The 21513-nt window shown below is 38.1% G+C and overlaps 1 protein-coding gene across 2 annotated transcripts; it reads right to left on the reverse strand.

Annotated features, from left to right (window-relative positions):
- Positions 1–3363: 3363 nt before the first annotated feature.
- Positions 3364–19232, reverse strand: LOC121942066 (phosphoribosyl pyrophosphate synthase-associated protein 1-like). Of its 2 annotated transcripts, XM_042485155.1 has the most exons (11): positions 18557–19232; positions 15611–15663; positions 15417–15483; positions 12340–12512; positions 11280–11395; positions 11055–11110; positions 10664–10809; positions 7872–7913; positions 5477–5547; positions 4920–5066; positions 3364–3862 (listed from the first exon to the last, which is right to left on the reverse strand). In XM_042485155.1, exons 1-11 carry the CDS (start codon positions 18718–18720, stop codon positions 3704–3706), a joined length of 1194 nt encoding a protein of 397 aa, XP_042341089.1. In that variant the 5' UTR covers positions 18721–19232; the 3' UTR covers positions 3364–3703. The 2 variants fall into 2 exon arrangements, with proteins under 2 accessions (XP_042341089.1, XP_042341090.1); XM_042485156.1 differs by lacking the exon at positions 7872–7913.
- Between the last annotated feature and the right edge of the window lie 2281 nt (positions 19233–21513).

The following is a 21513-nucleotide window of genomic DNA, read 5'->3' on the forward strand; positions in this document are numbered from 1 at the left end:
TAGCACATCGTAATGTTTACAATTTTGTATTCACTTCTAATTTGCTATCGAGCATGATATAACTCTTATGTTTAAAACAAAAGAAAAAAGTGGCAAAATGCAAATGTAAACTCTAAATGCACTTTTTTTTTTCAAATGACAATTCAAACGATGTTTTTATGTTGTTTTTTTTTCCTGAAATAAGATTTTTTTTTTAATCACAAATGTTATTATTTTGCTGTTTCTTTAACATATGTAAGTGGAATGTGGATATACATGTGTAATAAAAGATATAAGCACAAAAAAGTGAAATTTGTCATGTGAAATAATTGATACAGGAACATTAACTGCTGAGAGGCAAGTTCACTTTTAAGTACATAACTATGTAAAGGTGGTAAGTTATTTGAAGTAGATGATAAATTGATCATTTATTACTTGAAAATGTAAATCGGATTAGTGCACCAATAAACTACAAAATGTAGAAATAAATGACAGGACACAGAAAACAAATCAAGGTCATGGAACATGGTGCAAAAATACCATTTTCTAGAAACAGTATAAAGTACTGTATTGAAGCACAGCGGTAATTTTGACTGAACAAATTTACATGTTTGAAGAATAGCTATGATTAATATCACAAATGTCTCCCTGAAAAGATCTTTTTAAAATCGGTCACTTTCAATATAAATCTTGTTAGAGCAAAGAGATATTTTCAGGCTACACATATTCTGATGTCCTTCAGGTAGAAAGAGGAGGAACAGGGAAATAAAACTGAGTGTAACAAAAAGAACAGCAAAAATTAGAGGCAACTATGTGTTTATGCTAAGCATATGTTACTGAGCCATGAAATATTTTTTGGGCGGAGTCCCGGCACATTCACTTAATGCTTTTACAACTCCTGCTCCACGGTGTCTTAAAATGTAACAAAATAAGCCAACGGGAGCCAGGAAAAAAACCCATGCTGTTCCAGCCTCTAATGTGATTTTTGACATAAGTGACTCAAACTAGTAAAATAACATGTATAGTGGACCGAAATTAAGAGTATATGCTTTACATTTCTCAGCTGACTGCATCCTGAAGTATAATGAGATCTCTGCTGCCATCTGTTGATGAATAACATTTATTACATTCACAGAAGCTAAAGTAGCTCAGTCGGGTTTTATATAATTTGATTTTTTACTTACAATTTTCAAATCCAGACACAGACTCCCTCATTATTGTCATCACTGTTCTAATAAATAAAGAAACTTGTGTGCTGGTGTTATTCTCCACCATAAGTGAGGAGTGGATTAACTAACAGCATGTACACAAACAGAACTGGCTTTTTGGAACCTTTAAACACACTTTAGCTTCTTGTAAACTACACCAGAGTAGAACTACCAGGCCAGGAAAAGAAAACTGATCAGTATTAGGTGATAACAGGAAAGGTTACTTGTTTTTTTCATGTTTACAAGATGTTTTCATTTTATAACAAGAAACCTGTTTGATACAATATTCTTATTTATCTTGTTAGAACATGAAACATTTCACACAATAATGTGATCCCATTTAATGTAATGTAAAATGTGATAACAAGATAGGCCTAAATAAGTATCTTATTACAAGACAAGTTTCTTGTAATAACATGAAAACGTATTGTTTATGAAGTTAAGTTTATGGTTGAAATGTAAAAAATCTTGATTTAACAAAAATATCTTGTAAAAAATATGAAAAACATTGTGCTGTAACAAAAAAGTCTTGTAAAAACATAAAAAAAAAAAAACATCTTGGTATGACAAGAGACTTAATTAGGTGATACCGATCTGTCTTTTTTTTTCTGGCCTGGCAGTTCTCGCTAAAACAGCCTGGGTAATATCACAAAAGCTTTAACTTCAGATGAAAGCAAGTATGACATCCTAATTAAGGAGGCAGCGTCAACTCAGCTAACTGGCTCCAGGCCTGAGGGGACAGCAGTCAAATTTAAGCATTGATATCATGAAATTTGAATACTAAACAGTTCAGCAGCACTTCAACCGGCTGATAAAATGGATCCAGTTCCTGAAATAGCATGTGCAAGGTTCCCCTAAACGCAACCTGCCGAGCGGAGACAGTTGAAGTGCTCAGGTCCGAGCCTACCCACACGCACACTACTCCATCAGATTAGACAGAGTTTCAGAGTTTCCTGTTTTAATTTGAGGAAGTGGCCGGGTAAACGTTTGCGGGCAGTTCCTCTTTCAGTCCACATTTAAACATTCTTCCGCACTCAGCTTGTGTTCATTTGCGAAGGGAAGGGGGCCTAGAAGCTTCACAGTCACGCAGGTGTGTGGATTTGTCATCTCGTAACGCAGATTTCTACTTTAATGTATGTCTGAGATGGATATCTGAGCATTTTTTGACAATCAGTTTACGTACACTACCTTTACTTTATTACTTTTATTAGCATTCGGTGGTCAGATTTTAGTTGGAGTGAGGGAAGTCATTCATAGAGTTGTTAATCATTTTCTCAGATGTCTTCGCCCCTGGACTTGGTCAAAGCTCCTCAGCAGGTTAAAGAGACTCTGAGGCGTTTAGAACAAGTTCAGGGTCCTGGGCAAAAAACAGCAAAATTATTCAATAGAGTGTGTCATGAAATTTCTCTTTTGCCAACATATAAAAGGAACTATTAAGGCTTTTTTTTCTTTGTCTGTAGAAGAGTAAAAATAGCTGTAGTGTGTCACATGTCTATTTTTAATCTGACTGAGGATTTATGGGTCATATGTCAGTGTATAAGACAAAGTTGTAATAGCGAGCTTTTTGATTCATGAATAAAGAGAAGAAATGAATATATTTACAACTGAATTTCTATTCCAGTCAGAATTTACATTGGAAGTCAGCTTACACGCTGTCTTATTTTTTTTAGTACGCAAAAAGTTCATTTACTTTTTGTGTGAGATATCGTCACACAGGCGAAAGCAGGATTTACAAAAAAAAAAAAAAAAATCAAAGAATCAAGGCACATTGCTGCTATCAAATCTTGGAACCATGCCCACATTACTTCCTCCACCTTACTATATTTCCTGATCGGTGCTGCACTGTAATAATAAACTGCAACCATAAAATGACAAAATAGCTCATGCAGCGCAGAGCTCTTTGGCTTTACGATACGCATTTTTAAATCACTTACTAAACAGTAGTTTGACATTTAATGCTTTCTCCCATGCTTCATAGAGCAAGCTGCCTGAGCTGTGACTGAAACTGCTACTGAAAGTTTAGGTTGAGGCGTGAAGCCACTCTGAAATCTCTTCACACTTCCAACGCAAAATGCAAACCACATGTTTACCAAGGCCACCTGTGATTTGTGTGCTACATTCATGTCCATTCAGTCACTTTAAGTCTGTGGGAAAAAAAAAAAACATAGACAGAACGTAACTCACACAAAAACTGTTTTATTTGCCGAATTTTTGCAGGATACTGAGAGGCTGCATATGATACAGTATGTGGTGTTTGTTTGTTTTCAGATGGTAGGAAGTATATATTAGTGAAGTGAAACAGTGTGTGTTGTTTGTTCAGTCTATGTAACATATCAGAGGAATAAAGCAGAGCTTCATATGTCACATACGGTGAATACAAACTACTTCTGTCAATGTGTTTATCGGCAAAACAAAAACAAACAAAAATTAAAAAAAAAAAAAAAACTGCAACAATCTTGAGTCTTGGTCACTGGTATGTGTGAGTGCAGGAATGTATATGTAAAGTGTGTGTTGCCTCAGTCATCCACGGCGATGTTGCGGAATAGATAGGCCATGGACTCTCCGTTGTGGATGCGCCGGATGGCCTCAGCCAGGATCATACTGACATCAACGGTTTTGATTTTTGGACACTGCAGCTTCTGCACCTCATGAGGTACAGTGTTGGTCACCACCACCTGGAGGTGCAATACAACAGCCTTAGTGGGTTCTCAGGTAGCACTGTAACTTCTTATCAAGCAAAAAACTGACCAGACAATCTATGGGGCTTCTTCTGAACTTGACTTTTTGCATTTTAATAAATCCATGGTACACACACATTTTTACCAGTGATTTTTCAAAACTTTTAGGGCTATATAGTGATTATAGGGTGTGTTATACTCCAGTGTGTTATGTCTTAGCACAGGCATTGCATTTAAAATGAATACAAGAAACAGAAAAAAATAAAAATGAAAAACCTTTTACAGGCCTGTTTTTCTAATTTCATAACCGTGGAACCCCGCAAATCTGAAATGAGCATTTGGTTAGTTGGACTGCTTGAGGTGCTATGTACCCTGGAAATATTCAATGCATGACAAATGCCACATGGAAATTATATTCTCACATAACTCTGCATTTTAACAAACCCCAAACTACGTCCGAGTGATTATTTCTTTCATGTCAACCTCACTCTCATGAAATAGGATTCCCAAATAATCAAAGCCAGTCCTCATGCTCGCACGCAGGCTGAATTCAAGGCAAAACACACACTGACAAAGGTTATTGCAAAAATAAACATGATATCTCACTGTTTAAGTTCAAATCTATCTGTCATCAGGTTTCGGTGATGAGGGATGTAATTTTTTTTCTGGCCTCATATCTCCCTGAGACATTAATCAAGACAATAGATAACCATGAAGAACAGCATAAAAAGTCTTACAAATGGAGCATGGAAAATTAGGAATGGGTACATCACAAAACTGGAACTGAAGTGAAAGTTAATTACATAAGTGATTAATTATGTTTTTCATGTTTTCCAGAGAGAGCCAAAATGCTGATCTACAGTATGGATACATGCACTGAACTGATGGGATATGATTACATGGAAGATTCTGCAGATCAAATTAAAAAAAAAAATCAGTAGATCTGTTTACTTTGTGTAGTCATAAGTCAACATTGTCCTAATTTTCACATACATTTTCATACATTTTCCACACACCTTTAAGTTCAATGATAAAACCCACACAGTGATTTTACCTCATCAATTGCAGACTCCTCTATTAGCCTCGGTGCATCTGCAGACAGCAGGCCATGTGTAGCCATGATGTAGATCTTGTAGGCTCCCCTCTCCTTCAGGATTTCTGCTGCTGCGACATAGTCGTCCACATCATCTATGATGTCATCCTGAGAAAGTGACCACAGAGTTAGGCATCACACAGGTACAGCAACAGAAAAAGATGTCCATGTCAGTGTAAATAACACTGAAAATCTGACATCTCTGAGAAAAAGTAGAAAAAGCACCAAAACACATTACTTAGCCTTGCTGTAATATTCTGTGGTGATCTCTAGTTAATGAGAATCATCTGCAATGAACTGACTGAACCCCAAAAGACCCGCATAATTACTAAAAAATGCCACATGGAAAATAATCTTTCACATAAATTTGCATATTAACAGTTTATTTAATGATTAATATGTAAAAACCTCTTATAGTATGACATAATATCACCCCCAAAATTAAAACCATTCCTCACGCTGCATCATTCCAACACAGATGTTTTGTGTTGTTTTCACATAAAAGTTTGAGGTCTTACAACAATGATGGCGATTCTGCCTCCTACGTCTCCAACAACAGTGATCGGTGGCTTCTCCTTCGCCATCATTACTGAAAGACACAGTTGAAGGAATGTTACTTTGAGGAAAAGAAGTCAGGTCTGTCCTGTGACCCCAATCACGAACAGATTCTTGAGGTGAGGTTAGGTTAGGAGAGATTCGGTGAGAAGGGATTTGGTTAAAAACCTGCAAACATCATGCAAGATAGCTCTGCCCCAGCAAGCCTCCAGCTGCCACAGCACCACTTAAACACCAGCAGGCCACTGAAGACTTTTGAGAACGCATTGTGGGACACGCTTGTGCTAAATTCAAACCAAGACTTAGGATGGGTTTCCGTGGTGCAATTGCATGTGGCTTGCTTTCGGTATAGTGGTAGATGGACAAGTGTGGGTATATAGAGCAGAGCCTCTTTTAGGAACCACAGACCAGGATGGATCATTATTTGCAATCTAATAAATTGCTATTTTTAACAGATCACAATATAGATGTTGAGAATATAATAACTTATCCTGGGGCTAATCTAGAGCCCCCAAAATCTTATTATCTCAACTCAGACAGTAATTTCAAATGTATGAACGGATTACAGGGATTTCAAATAATAATCGATCCAGGTCTAAAACCCACCACTTCTGACTTGTTAAGTCCCCGACAACGCCATAAACCTTCTTCCAAACAACAGCAAGGCACTTGCAGAGGTCAGTTCCCAAATCCATCCAGCAAGGCCTCTGTGCAAAACTCAAATTTACAACTTTCTGAACAGCTACAGAATTCTGCGTTAAAAAAAAAGGCAGCAAAGGAATGAGAATCCAAATACAATGATTTTGAGTTTTTTTCCAAACAAAAGAAAAACTCGGAGCACACAACTCAAAACTTATCAAGATGCAAAAAACGGAAAACACAAGCAGAATTTAAACAAACAACAAATAAATAAAAACAGAATGAATGTTAGGCATGGGTATTACTGTGTCACTTGGCATGATTATATTCATGTTAAGCAAATAATGAACTACAAATCTCCAGTTCATAATCAATAGTGTGCCAAGTTCATAAACTAATCTAGTAGGAGGGTTAATTAGCATGAATCATTAAATGTGATGCTATTTCATGTCTCTGAGTCTTAAAGCTCTTTTCTTTTGTTATATATATATTTAGCACGCTAAGGATTACACATCTGTGACAACTAAGATAACACAAGTCATATCTTTCATGTCACAGTTTACCACTCCTGTAATAATTCTTCATTTCACAGGAACGAAATTCATTTCGACTGAGTGGATGTGAAACTGAGGGCTTCCAACAATTATCACTGCAAGTTAAAAAAAAACGTTGGTTTTTTTTTTGTTGTTGTTTTTTAAAATCTATGATCCAAGTGTGCCTAAATATTTTGGGACGCTGCAGCTTTTGAACAATGTTAAGTATTTTAGCAGGCAGCAGGTTAGCTTCAAGTGCCAAGTCTCCTCTGCCCACATTCTTGTGTGCCGGCTCAAAACCTGGGACAGACATGTTACACGTTTCATTTCCTCATTCATTTGAATTTTGTGCAAAAAGTCCTCCATGACCCAGATATAAACTCACATGATGAGTTCAATTGAAAGAAAAAAAAAAGATAATCTGAGCCCTGCTCTTTCTGTTGTTTAAACAGATATGTTGCTGAAAAGACAGAAGTGCTGGCTGAATAAATGAAATGTTTGACCTAAATTCCTTTCAAACCTCAGCAGTATGCTAGGGTCAGCTTGTGAAATAACTTGCATCAATAAGGATGACATCAATATTCAAGGCAGAGGCCAAAAATAAAATGGGCTGACAGTTTTGCAGCACTGGGCTGAGACATGCATAGATCTGAGCTTGAACTGCAGTAAAATGCCAACACAATTATATACAGTTTTTAGAGTCTATGTGGTGTGAGAGAAGCTCCTCTTTTGCTGCACTGCTGGTTTAATGAACAGCAATTTAAAAATATAATGAATGAGTTCGCATGACGTGCTGTAACCATTTCCATTACAACAGAGTCAGAATAGTAATTATTCTAAATGACTCAATTTTTGATCCATCCATTCATTATCTATACCCGCTAATTTTTAGGTTGTGGGGATGCAGCCTATCCCAGATGACACTAGATGAGAGGCAGCATACATGCTGAGTAGGTCACCAGGTGCATCATTGCGACCAAAACTTTAGCACACAAGTGTTTATGAGAGTTTATGTTACTGTTAACATTTTTCTTTCCCCCAAAGATACAATTAACACTAATTATATAATTCTATCATTGTGACTTAAAATCGTGAATTAATGGAAGCCTTCAGTAACTCATATAGTCATTCCATGCAGAGAAGCATCAACAGGAAGCACAAATGCATTCAAGCGTCATGATCATACTTGGGAGCTCTATCCCAGGGAATGGAGCTTGATATCTGCTGCCTGCGTTTGCAAAAGATAGGATGGAAGAGAAAATGTTAATGCACAAAAAGACATACCACAAACAGAAAAAACACTATATAGCACATCAGTGACTTCCGAGAACACAAACTCCTCCACTGTTTTTCAGAGGAAGGCGTAAAATCCCAGCAGCTGTGCTTAGCGGTAATAAGCCTTTCTTTACCATGAATTGACATTTTTCATAATCAATGCATGTGTGCAGGCAGAGAGAAGGCTGTGATGAGTGTGATTCAGCCCCTGCTGGAGAAGAGAAACTGACATAAAACACATTTCAAAGTTGAGGGGGGAGGATGAAGAGGAGGATGGTAAATTCAGCTGAAAAGAGAGCAAACGGGACAAGATGAGATGAGGAGGGAAATAAATCTGGCTGAGGAAGAAAAAGGGGGAAATGTCAGTCACTGCCTGCAGTATTTCACAGCTGGCTACAACATCGCCTGGGGCAGGGCTGACCTGAAACATGCTGAGAAAACTGTGTGTGTGTTACTGCAGGGTCAGCAGGGGCATTACTCAGGTCTTAAGCTGGCCATTTTAGGCAGAAGACTGAAGCTGTGAGCAAAGGAGCAGCCCTGCTACTGGGCCTTACTCAGAGGTATTTGGATCCTAAAAGAACAAAGACAATGTCATAAAAAAAGATCCCGAGATGTAGAGTTAATCACAATATTGTAATATCGCACTATTGAAAAAGCAACAGCAGGGGACGGCAAGATGTTCATGTTTTTTCTTATGGAATCATTCTGTTTTCCCCTTTCAGAGGTTTTTGTGGGTTTTTGAACATAGTGCAGAACTCTTTAATAAGTTAATTTTTTCCTCAGCAGTGGTTTGTCAGGTTTGAGTTGTGGAGTGGATTACTGATTAGTCAATCAGATCTGAGATGAGGAGCTGCTGCACAGGTGAGTGAAAGCACACTTTTAGACCCAGCTCAATGTAAGTTAAAGTTTACTTTCACTATGCCTAGCATTCTGCTGTCTGTCTGTGCCCAGAGCGCAATAAATAACTGCATGTTACATTTAGTCCAACAGCGCTCTAATTGAAAGGGCCAGCTCCAAAAATATTAAATCATGTGACAACAGATGTTATCGAGGTGGGCAGTACAAATACATAAATAAACGAAAAGAACGATAAGCGACGCATATTTACACTCTGCCACAGATGTCAGTTGTTTTATAGATGCCCTGGGTGCCGAGTAATGCATGTTTGCCTTTTTTTTTTCTGGCCACAGAAAGTAGAAAAATGTTCAACTTTAGGTAGAACACTGCAGCCACATGTCACTGTTACTGTTACTTTTTACCCAGCCACCCAATCACAGTTGAAGGAGGGGTTGACCAAATAGCCTACCATAAAAGACCATCAGTCACGTTAATGAACAACAAGGATGGAGAAGAAATAAACACTAAACCCACACAAAGAGCAGATCCATTCTCTCTCCCCTGGTCCTTCAGCCTTTTCTTAGCAGAAACAAGTAGCCCACCTTATGCAGATTCTTTTACTTCCGCAGATATTCTGTATCACTGTAACCACACACAACCAAAGAGTATTAACAGAAATACCCTATTGCACCTCTTTGCCCTTCTGTGTTGTGCATTTAACAATAAACAAGTAGTTAATCTGTCATCTTTATCAATTCAAAAGCAGCTATATATCTAATACGAGTCCAAGAATAAAGTTTATTCACAAATCACTAAAATCAAGTACTGAACTGCAAAAAGAAAAAAGGAAAAAGGAAAAAAAAGATGATGAAAATGATGATGATAATCCCCCATATTGTAGTATTGAGCCACCCTTAATAAGCACTGGGGGAATTCCTTTAATGTGACAGCCCTACCAAGACATCTGTGAGTCCTTATGTTTACCAATTTAGGGAACTAAACTTTGGCTTATGATCGCTGTGGCTACAGACACATGAGCAGCAGATGTTAAATGTACCTTGGCATACATGCTTCTCACAGTCTGATAATCACACGGCTCAAAACTCAAGCACTGAAATCCCCCTTTTGGAAATGTAGCTCTCTACATCACCCAACAAAAGAGCTGAACTGGCCAGCAGATACAGTTTCTCTTTATTTGGCCGAGACAGTTTCATAGGTGCCAAGAAGCTTTGGCATTATGCAGATTGTTTCAAAGGGAAGTTTCCTGACTGCAGTCAAAAAACTCCATCATTTAAATAATCAATTGACAATTAAATATCTGCTAATAATGCAGCAGCAGCATACAACTCTATGACTGTCTTCATGCCTTGCTTGACAGAATAAAAACACTTATCCTCTTTTTCACTCTTTCTGTATGCATAAATGGACAGCGACCTCAATACAGCACAATGTATGGATGGGTGCCACTTTGTATGCATGACCTGTGTCATAAATAAACATTAATATTCTTCAGGGAGAAACTATCATTGACCGGAAAACAAGTCGGACCTGGCACTCATTATTGGACTATTAGTGAAAATAAATGATGAGTGATTAAAGCTCCCTTGGCCGAGTTTACACATTAATTCTAAAAATTCAAAACATCCAAGGCACACTCTTGGTGTCTTGGTGAGGTACCGGACCAAGAGGAGCTGACTTCGAGGAATATATACAAGTTTACCAAGAGTCAAAACAAACATTTAAAACTACTTTAAATACAACCAGTATTAAAACTGATTTGTTTTCAGTAATGCCATAACAAACATCTATAAATGACTGACTGATGAATGTGATGAAACTGGGAAACATTTGTGTTGTGTGTCTTACATGGCAGCTCCAGGCCGGTGTGTCCTGTGGTGGTGCGGGACAAGGGGGGAGATTGTCGTCCATCAGCCATGTCTGACTCAGAATGATGGGCCTCCCCGTGCATCACTGCCAGCCCAAGCCGCAGCCTCTCAGCGTAGGACTGAGCTCTGACACAGACGGACACAAGAGTCAAAGAAACTGACACACAAATGAACATGCAAGCAAAAAGCAGAGAGAAGTTTGCACGGAAGCTTGAACATACCTACAAAGTGGTGATATAAAAATACAAATGCACAGTGAGAAATTCATGCTAAAGAAGGACACTTTTCACTATGACTTTAGTATAAATGACACACTTGTGTTAAACAGAAAATGCAACAAGAGAACTTTCAGAGCGAGGCTTTATCGTTACCTCTTGGCAGCTGAAGGGGACTTTGCAACAATTATGGCATTCCTGTAGTCTGGGATCTGAGGAAGGAGAAAGTCTTTTCAATGCTTAAATATAGAACTGACCCCATTATCTTACATAAGCATACATATCTTTAACAATGAATGAGTTCTAAAACACTTTTTTTGTACAGCACAACACCATTATTGCTGTGATGCTGTGCCTGCAGTCAGTGTAATGCAGACTCACCTCCTCCTGGATGTATTGGATGAGGAAGGGAGAAGCTCTCAGGTTGTCAACAGGGAAGCTGAAGAAGCCCTGGATCTCTTTCTGGTGGAGGTCCATGGTGATGATGTGAGTTAGCCCTGCAACACCAAAGACACACACACACAAGTTAGTATGGCTATAGAACTAATTTCAGCAGTGTTTGGAGCACAAAATTACAGAGCTCCTCAAAGTCAGATGTGCATTTGCATGGAAATTTGTGCCCATGGAATCGATAACCTGCACAAACAGATTGATAAACAATAACAACAGATTGCGAAACTGAATGCAAAGTTTTGGTAAGACAAATGTATTATGCATCTGGCATTGTCAATGTAAGTTGGAAATTGTGAGTATGCAAAAACATGTAATATGTTAAGAGGTGTGCAATGTAATACATCCCCTGGCCTCTGCTGAGCATCAAATATGCAAAAGGACTTGCACACTATCTCATTTGTACTCGTTCTAGGTGGCTGTGTTATGTGCAGCTAAAGCTGGGGACAACCCTGAAAACAAGCTGAAACCTACAGAGACTGAACAAATGGCACAAAAAGACTGTTACCACCAACTTCCACACAATTTTTCATCTGTGACAGTCAGGAAGTAGCATGAAACTTACATCAAAGTAAATATACCAGAAAAAAAACAGTAACAGCTGGAGTTCTGTTGGAAGACGACCCTGCAAATCCCGCGAGATGTTTGAGTGTTCTTGTGCCAAAACACACATGGACAGCAGCCAACAGCTTGCACTAAATCTTTATATATCCAAAACTATATGATTCGATCTGCTGACTGACGACAGCAACCGAATGACGACAGCAACTGACCAAAAATGGAACAGACCGGGTCTAACTTGATCCCATCAGTCGTCACGAGCAAATAATAGGCTTTCCGGTCATTAACATGTGACCCTGCCCTAACAGTGCACAACACGTGTTGTATTAGTCCATTTTTTCTAATGTTAATCTTTGCATTCAAATTATGGGTATAAAATTTAAAAAATAATGAATGAGCCAAAAGTTATGACAAAGAAAACAGTCCATACCAGCTTTAGCCAACATGGATGCTAGCAGCTTGCAGACAATGGATCCTCTCTTCCTCATCTTGCACTGCTTGCTGTACGGAAAGTAGGGAATGACCCCGATGATGTTCTTGGCACAGGATGTCTTCAGGGCGTAGGCCATAACCAGCAGCTCCATGATGGCCGTGTTGACATCTCTGAAAAACAACACATTCAAATCCAAGAGATTATAATAGATATCACAACCTAAAAACCACTATCCTGTTACACAATTAACATGAGCTTGAGGTCTGCCACAAGAATATAAGCACAGAAAAATATGCTTGATGAGCTGATGGGGATTGATGAGTCAGCAGCTTAATATTTGTCAATAAGGTCAACAACCTACAAACCTGCTGTACTTCAAGTAAACACTGTCTGGCAATGACTAACCAGTTTTTATCTCCATTGTTTTCACATATCCTGCTATAAGACTTCACCTTACCTGCTATAAGTCCGAGCCAAAATTGACAAATAGTTACAATAAAAGATTTCATTGCAACAAAACAAAAACAGATTTGACTGCAGTGGTAAACATGACTGAAATATAAAATAATTTTCTAGACAAAAAACATCCAAGTAAGAAAATACTACCTCATGGGACATTTTACAATCAATACCCCTGCTGCCTTGAAACCAAAACCCTGTACTGATGTAAGATTTTGAAGCCATAATATTTATCATTTTGTTGACTTAGAAAGATGAAGGCCTGTTGGTGTAACCGGATAATATATGTAGCCATTTTTGGCCTTGACTGCTTGTTGAAACCAGAGATCCCACAATGTGACCCCCCCCCCCCCCTGACCTCTGGCTATCTTTCAGAGCATTAGTCTTCTTCATAGAAAATAACTGATTAACAAGGACACACAGAGGACTCAGACTGCTGGAAATAAAATGTCAGAACAGTGTTTTCTTTCCTGTTTACTTGCTTTAAACTTTCCTTGCATGTGAACACCCAGGGCAAATGCTTTAGTGGTCTTGAATGTAAATAAAAAAGACAAGCTTACCAGGGTCACAGTAAACACAGAAGAAATGTTTTGACTTGTTTCAGTTGACTGTACAGCGATGACAAATGCAGTATACTGATATAGCTACTGAGTGTAATGTCATGCATTTTGCAAACACTATTTTGTCACAGGCTCTTGTGTATATAACAGTATGTCATAAATACTAAATGCTTAAAAACCACAGCATGCACATGTGGGGTTGATGCCCAAGAGTGTTTTTCTTAATCCAGAAATGTATTATGCACTTTGGATGGCTAACTGACACTAAAGAGGATGGCACTTGTAATTTTGTATCTTCACTAAACAGAGGCAGAGAGAGTGTAAAGGGAGATAAGTGGAAATACTCACGTCTTATTTTCTGACAGCTTTGTTAATTCCTTAATTGATGGAGTTACTATGCCAAATACTAGCCATCTATGTTCACACAGTCAGTCAGTCAGTCAGTTGTGGATATACAAGTTTTTTTTTACTCGTAAAAGAAGGAACGCATTGGCACGAACATCCTCTCATGCTGAGTCAGGAAAAACAAGGTGTGTCAATGTCTGTATGAGTTATGTGAATATGATATAAGCAGAGCTGAAGTTATAAAAGCTAACATAATGTTTCTTTGCATTGCGCTGCGGTATGCCGGAGGCTCGGGCGGCGAGCTGCGTGTGATAGTGTGTGTGAAGTTAAGGACACAGAGGCCAACCCTACTTTATTGCTGTTTATCCCTGCAGCACAAGCTGACAGGTGGTGACAGATTGGCAGTCGATCTAATCAGTGCCCTCTTCCCTTTTCTCTGAGATCCCCTATGAACTCGTTACTGATGCTCGTTTTTTTATGGATAATACATAAACTGCATATGGGCGTCTCTGCCTAAAATTTTGTCAAAAATGTGCAGCCTCTTACATTCATTAGTCACATCTTGACTCATATGTTATTGTCATGTTAAACTATGAGGAGATGCAGATTTTGGTAATAAAAAATACAATTAGGGAATAGTATTGCCATACAAAAATGCAGCGTGGTTATTAGATAAATTACACTCAAAGGTGGGTTTTTTGGTTACTCTGTGGCAGACACAGACACAGTTGTCCTGGCCAACCTTAATATTAAGACACAAACAGACACAGAGCTACATGCACATTGGGAGACATGTTACTGGCCAACTCACAATATGAGTCCAACACTCACTCTTAATTTAGCAGCTTTTGTCTCCACCAACTCCCAAGAAAAGTATGACAGATAGATGTTTAGTGTTCCTTGTTATTAAAGGGTAACTTTTTTATTTTTCAATCTGGACCCTTTTTCCCATGTTTTTGTGTGACAAATGGGAACAACAATTTTTGAAAATAGTCCAGTACCGAGGGCTACAGCCAACAGCAGCGAAACAGGCCGCGATTAAGCACCATCAGTTTATGTTGACTGAAAGTGCTTGTTTTTACCACCGACATGTTCAGACTAAAGCCTGACAACATTCTGGAAAGCTACCTTTATTGTTAAAGAGTAAGATTCTTTTTGTCTAACCAGAAACGACCCGCAAAAACACACCAGGCTCCACTTCAATAAAACATTATTTAGGTGTGTATAAAGCGATTGTATTTTTACATGTAACTGGGAGAAGAAATGGTTCATTTCAACCAAACCAGAGTTGGCGATTATTGGAACAGTGGAAACATAAAAGAAGATGTCTGCTAGTTTTATTTTGTCCACTTTTAGTGGAAGTAAACGGGCAATGCTCTATTGCAGGCAGAGATTACAATGCAGCCTGCTTCACTGCTACCAGCTGAAGCAGTCTTGCTCAATACTGGACCAAGTCTAAAAAATGTTGTCCCCATTAGTCACTGAGACACAAAAACATGGAAAAGTAGATGGTATCAGAGCATTTTTGCAGAGGCCGATGAGAGTGGACCAAACCATTAATTTGCTGTAAAACCAAAACAATAAGGCCAAAAAGCTCAGCAGAGTTGCAGAGTTAAAAGAAAGTCCTCTGAGAGATCAACACATTACATAGTGGTACAATTCTCTGTGAATACAGAACATTAAAGCATCAAGAGCACCTTTGTGTCTCACCTGGGAATGGTCTGAATGATAAAGATGTCTTGTCCACGAACAGACTCTTTCACATCCACTCTTGTCTCTGAAAGCAACAAACCACAATCATTGTGGGTTCAAGAGCAAAGTCTATTGAGCCCACACTAAAGCATGCTTATTAATCTAAGAGGTCGACTGAGGAAATGAGGGCGCTAAGGATTTATCAGCCTTACCTTTATTTGACTCTTGACAAACCACTGACCTGCCCAACTCCACACCCAAGCGTCTAGGGAAAAACAAACAAACAAAAAAAACAACAAAAAAAAAGTCCACAAAGTGTTAAAAACACATACCTTTATACTGTATGTTCCATTAATTGAAGTGTGTTAAAGTTAAAGTGTGTAAGAGAGTTTCGTTTTTGTTATTGTGACAAGCAGCCTATTGGACCAACTAAACCACAAAAGGGAAACAACTCAAAGAAAATAAAACAGGGTTGCAGAATTTATATAATCAACAATATATTCAAGTCATTTGTAGAGTTAAAATGATTAATAGTCAATTGACAAAACAATAATTTACAACTATTCTGGTAATCGATAAATGATCATTTTTCCAGCAAAAGCACCGAACATTCAGTTCGAGGACCTGACGCTTTTCTCTTTTGATTCACTGTAAACTGGGTTCTGGATGGTCGGTTAGACAAAACAAGCAGTTGAAGACATTACCTTGGGCTTCAAAAAGAAACTTTGTTGGACATTTAATAAACAAAAAATAAATAAAAGAATTCTAAAAAATGTAAAAAAAAAAAAAAAAAAATATAAAACACTTAGATAACTTTGCCATCTATGACTTGCAAACTTTACATGCCACAACTTCTCAACCATTTTTAACTTCAGTAGTGTAAATGGGACAGCCTTAGTCTGTAAGTCTGTCACCAGCAAAGAGGCAAAACATCCGCAGAAAGCACTTGGCACAAAGATGGACTGAGTTGATTTCAGTGCAAAACAATACTGAAGTCAAACCCTGAACAAGCCCAGACATCATAAATACAGCTGTGCCTTTAGGTGGATAATTATGCAGTTAATTTTAAAATCAAACAGGCAGGCTCTGTCGGGACAGTCAGCAGGGATCCGGCTTGGCAGGACAGGCCTCTCCGCAGCCTCGCCCTGTTTACATCCCTCAGCCTTATTCCAATATTTGATATAGTGCCTTCATCTCTAATAACTACAGTATAATTGAGAAGACAAACAAAAAGAACGATCAAAGAAAGTAGGACATTAAAGAATTACCTCATAAATTGCTTTCTATTAGTCATATTCAGTGAGGAATTACATGGTCTTAAAAATAAGGACAACGTCAGTTCCAGGGGGTATTTATACACATCCAGTCACCCAAAAATATTCAGTACTGTATTCATTAACATTTTCTGTACACTAGTGTTCTTATTTAACCTTTGCTCCACAAGAAAAATCTACTTGGCTCCAGAACCGCAACATAATCTCCCTAATAATGTTCTGCAGTGTTGCCAAACAGTGAAAACTGAGAAAGCTGAGCTCTTTTTCACTGGGAGAGAAATGCAACTCCTGCTTGGCTGTCCGACAAGTCCGCAGGGTCAGGAAAAACATGGCTGCTCCCTGATTTCAGCAGGTCAACAACAAGAGAGGATATTGGTGTTTGCAGAGATCTGGGTCAGTGTTACCATATCATGCAGATGAATCTTACCTGGTTTGACTAGTTTTTCTACTAAACCAATACGTACTTAAATGCCCTATGAATCATCATCCAGCGTACCATATCAGTATGCTGCTTGATAAAGCAGTATCTGCACAGTCAGCTCCTTTCATCAGAATAATTCTCACTGACATGTCCTTTGAATATCCCACTTCAACACGCAGAAGACAAAAAACAAGATAAGTTGCAATACCAGACGACAAATCATTTATATTTACTATTCAGCATTATGTTTTTTGTGCTGTAACTGGTTATCTCTGATGACAATTTTAAGGGAAAAAAATAAAACATTTCTTTAGGCTTAATAAATTTCCAGAAAAAGATATTTTAACTGAAATACTGTAATAAGTATATTGTATATTGTATATTGTATAAGTACTCTGTTTGCCATTCCATCTGTTACAGTCAGGGTTCCCACACATTTTTATGGAAAGAAATTCTAAACTCTTCTGGGACCCATAATAATAATTTTTAAAAAACTATGCTCCACTCATGCTATGTTTTTCAAACATTTATCAGAATCAAACTCTATTCGAATACAATTTCTGCTAGCTGGCATACATGGAGTTCGAGATGACACCTGGGGAGAAAATGAAGAGACACACGTGACAGTAAACAAAACATCACACAGTCGCACATTAGAGCTGTGTTACGTCAGCAACTACAGAAAATAAATGTACTGTTATGTTACATTACTTTGAAGATTATTCAAGACTGCTGTCATTACACACAACAACCACAACAACAACACAGGTGCAATATTACTTTTACTTTTAAACATTATTTTCACTTATTTGATGCTCTGTTGTATCTTTTTTTCCCCACTGTATTTTTGAAGCAATCTAGCACAAGAATTTCCTTTGGGATTAATAAAGTTCTTTCTTATCTTAACAAAATCATGATTTTTCCCAAATTTTAGATTATTTTTACTATTCCGTGACTTTCCAGGACAGGATAATTTGATTGTGAAATTCCATGATTTTACCAGGTTATCTATGCCTATGGGAGCCCATTTTCCCACTTAATTTGAGTTCTCATCAAAAGTCTTGTGTAGTGGAATTAACATCACAATATGCATCATATTAATATCACAAATACAATCAATCTTCTGGTAGCATGTAGACTACATTGCATGATTTGCATGAATTCTTTTTTTGCAGTTCTGAGAGTTTGTTTCTTGAAGGATGTGTTGTGCCATCACACCATCATCTCGCTGACAACGTGACGACCCACTAGCATACACACATGCGTCTGCGTGTGTGTGTTTGTACAGCTTCATTGAAAAACACTCAGTTCAAAAGAATACACAACCTCGCCTCAGGTAACCTGCAGCCTGACACAGGTGTTCAGTCAGCGACATGGCAGGTAATAAAGACAGGTCAATCCTAAACGTTACAGACATGAAATAACATAATGATGGTGGTTTTGTAATAACAATCCTCACTTACTCTGTGATCTTCTTGGCCAGCTCAGTGCAGGCGGTGGTGGAGTTGGCAGAAAAAACACGGTAGCCACTCTTTGAAACATTCATTTTCTTGTAACCATACGACAGCTTTGAAGTTTGAGAGTTAGAGACCAGTGACCTGTGACCCCCAAAACGCCTAATAGGCATGTTGCTTTTGAATCAATGTGGAAGGCTATTTGGTTACGTTTCCCAAAAAAAAAAAAAAAACGTGAAAAAAAACTCCTTCGTTATTACCTGAAGAACAGTTTCCACACTAAAAATCTAAACTATGGGTGGTTTACACTTCCACCATGCAGACGCATCTTTAAGTAATAAAACACAAACCGTGCTAAAGCTGTTAAAAACACAACACCGTAAAAACAGAGCAAAAAAACAAAGCGCACATGCTCCACATGCAACGCTCGTGCTCGTGTTAGCGAGTCAACAACCACCCTCACATCGACAAGCGGCACAAAAAAACACCAGGTACAGCAGATGGAAAGCTGAGCTCTGTTTCCATGCGAGTTACGAACTTTTTGCCGTCTACAAAACACACACACCGGTTTATGTTAGCATGAAGACCAAGAGAAATGTAGCAAAAACTCTTTCTGGCGCTGCTACAGTGCAACAACTTCAACACTCCGCTGCTAGCATTCAAATGTAGCTACTGTAAACTTTGTAGCAATGCGGTCGCTGCAAGGAAAAAAACGCCACGAGCACATTTTCATTGGGTGGATAAAATGGGGGAGTGACTTCGAAGAGAGCCAATCAGAGACTGGATGGAAAGAATAGAGGGCGTGTAAGATCTATTTTTGGACCAATCAGTGCGTGAGATTTGTATGACCACAAATTAAAGCGCAACGACCTAAAAAATGCAATGGGTGCTGGCAACTTGTTTTGCCCTACGATTATCGTAACAGGCAGCACTAGAGTGAGTTGGAGAAGTTTGTAAGGTAATCTTTTAAGTTTTTTACAGCCTCACAGGCAAGAGCGCATAGGTTGAGGAACAATTCAACTAACAGGACTAACAATTCAAAAAACAATGTTATTGTTGTTAGTCCTGCATCCACTTTTTGTAATGTCTGATGTGAAATGTAGTATGTAAAATGGTTTTGTTGTTTCTATAAATATTGTTGTAAATCTTTTAATTTCAGTGTATTTATGTGAAACAATGTAGGCCTACTTCCTGGGACAAAAGACACATTTCAGAAGATTCTGAAAAGTCCATTTTTTAGGGACTCTAGTGTTGACAGTGGAGAAAGACTGACACATTGTTTACTTAAGTAACTGTTAAATCATGAATGGATTATGAGAGAATGTGCACAGACATGCAAAAGGACCCACCACCTCTCCTAAATAGAAGCAAGACACACAAATGTTATAGTTGTTTAGCTGCTTTTTGTATTTATTTTGTGTTTCTTGGTGGTCATTTTGTGTCTCTTTGTAATTGTTTTGCCCATTCGTGTCTCTGTGTTAATCAGGGGATTAACAGAGATTTAAGTATGAGTATATGAAGATAAACAGGAAAAAAAGTAGGAAAAAAAATCCAGTTTCATAATTATTTTTTAAATTGTTATTTTAGATATATCAATCATCATAAAGCTTGAGACAAATGGCCTAATCTAAACAACATCTTCATGAGATGCGTGATCATGAGATCACAAGCTGTAGTAAGTTGTTGATTGTGATGATCATCATGAATCCACACAAACAGCTTACATTTTTTATTTGCAGAATATAAATGATCTTTTTTTTCATGCTTTCATTTCATACAACGGCTATGTTATGGGGACTTTGAGAAAAATAGCATTTTTTTCTAAATGAACAATATACAGAAAGTCACAGTAGCAGTGTTACATAATAAATCACTGCAACATATAAGTTAGGTTAGCCATTGTAATCAATACCAGTTGATAACAAAACATTACACCATGTTTTGCACGTACAAACACTGTCCACAGATTGAAGCTGGACAGGACTGTGTTACTTTTTTAGTGAGACACAAGTCACAGAAGTGCCAATAAATTGTATATTTCTATAGAATTCATAACAGTTGATGCGCAGAGCAGTCACATGGGATTTTAAGGTCCAGCCGTGAGGTTTCTCTGACAGAGTTGGAAATTTGACATCAGTGGGCATTCCAGTTGAAATTTTCAACTGGAAACTCAGAAATTCCATCTTCCCAGTATGAATGGAGCACACCAATAAAGTGCTGCTATTACAACTTTAACCAATGACAGTTATCTATATTATATGGGGTATATCAAATTAACTGAGGACAAACATTTAAGCAAAAGAACTACAGCACATCTAAGATGTGACACTGACATCTGCTTAAAAAAAAAAAAAACGTTTCTATATAATCTATAGAATATGGACGCCCACGTGATGGCTTTTATTGTTTGCAATACAAAGGTGCCGACCAGTCAATGAAGAGTGGATTCACAGTCAGTAAAATATAGTTTTACTTCAGTTTTAATGAAAATGTCTCTAAATTGGATAAGAACTAGCTGGCTTAAGCATGTGTTAAGTCATTAATATGGTAAATGCTACAGGCTTTTCAAAAGCTTGAGCTATACAACTTTAATGTAAACTGATTAAATTTACAACTTTTCTTAGTTTATCCACAATTCCTTTCATCGTGGCACCACAAAAGAATTGTGTCCCTTACACTGTGAGCAGGACTCATAAAAACACACTGCTGTTAGTGTAACACAGGGATCCTGTCTGCCAGCTTTGGCTCAGGTGATCGCTACAATAAGATGCAGCACCACACCTAAGACGCTACACCACACCTAAGACGCCGCACCACACCTATCTCAGGTGATACTTCAGAAATTGCAGCGCTTTTAAATCCTCATGCAGACTGTGCCGTGAGGAATAAACAGGGAGTGTCTATTGGTATTGATATGCACCAGCTTTGTGCAGCTGTTTTAGGCAAACATTGCAGCTTTTAAATAA

The sequence above is a fragment of the Plectropomus leopardus genome, chromosome 4 (genome assembly GCF_008729295.1).
Source record: "Plectropomus leopardus isolate mb chromosome 4, YSFRI_Pleo_2.0, whole genome shotgun sequence".
Lineage (NCBI taxonomy): Eukaryota > Metazoa > Chordata > Actinopteri > Perciformes > Serranidae > Plectropomus > Plectropomus leopardus.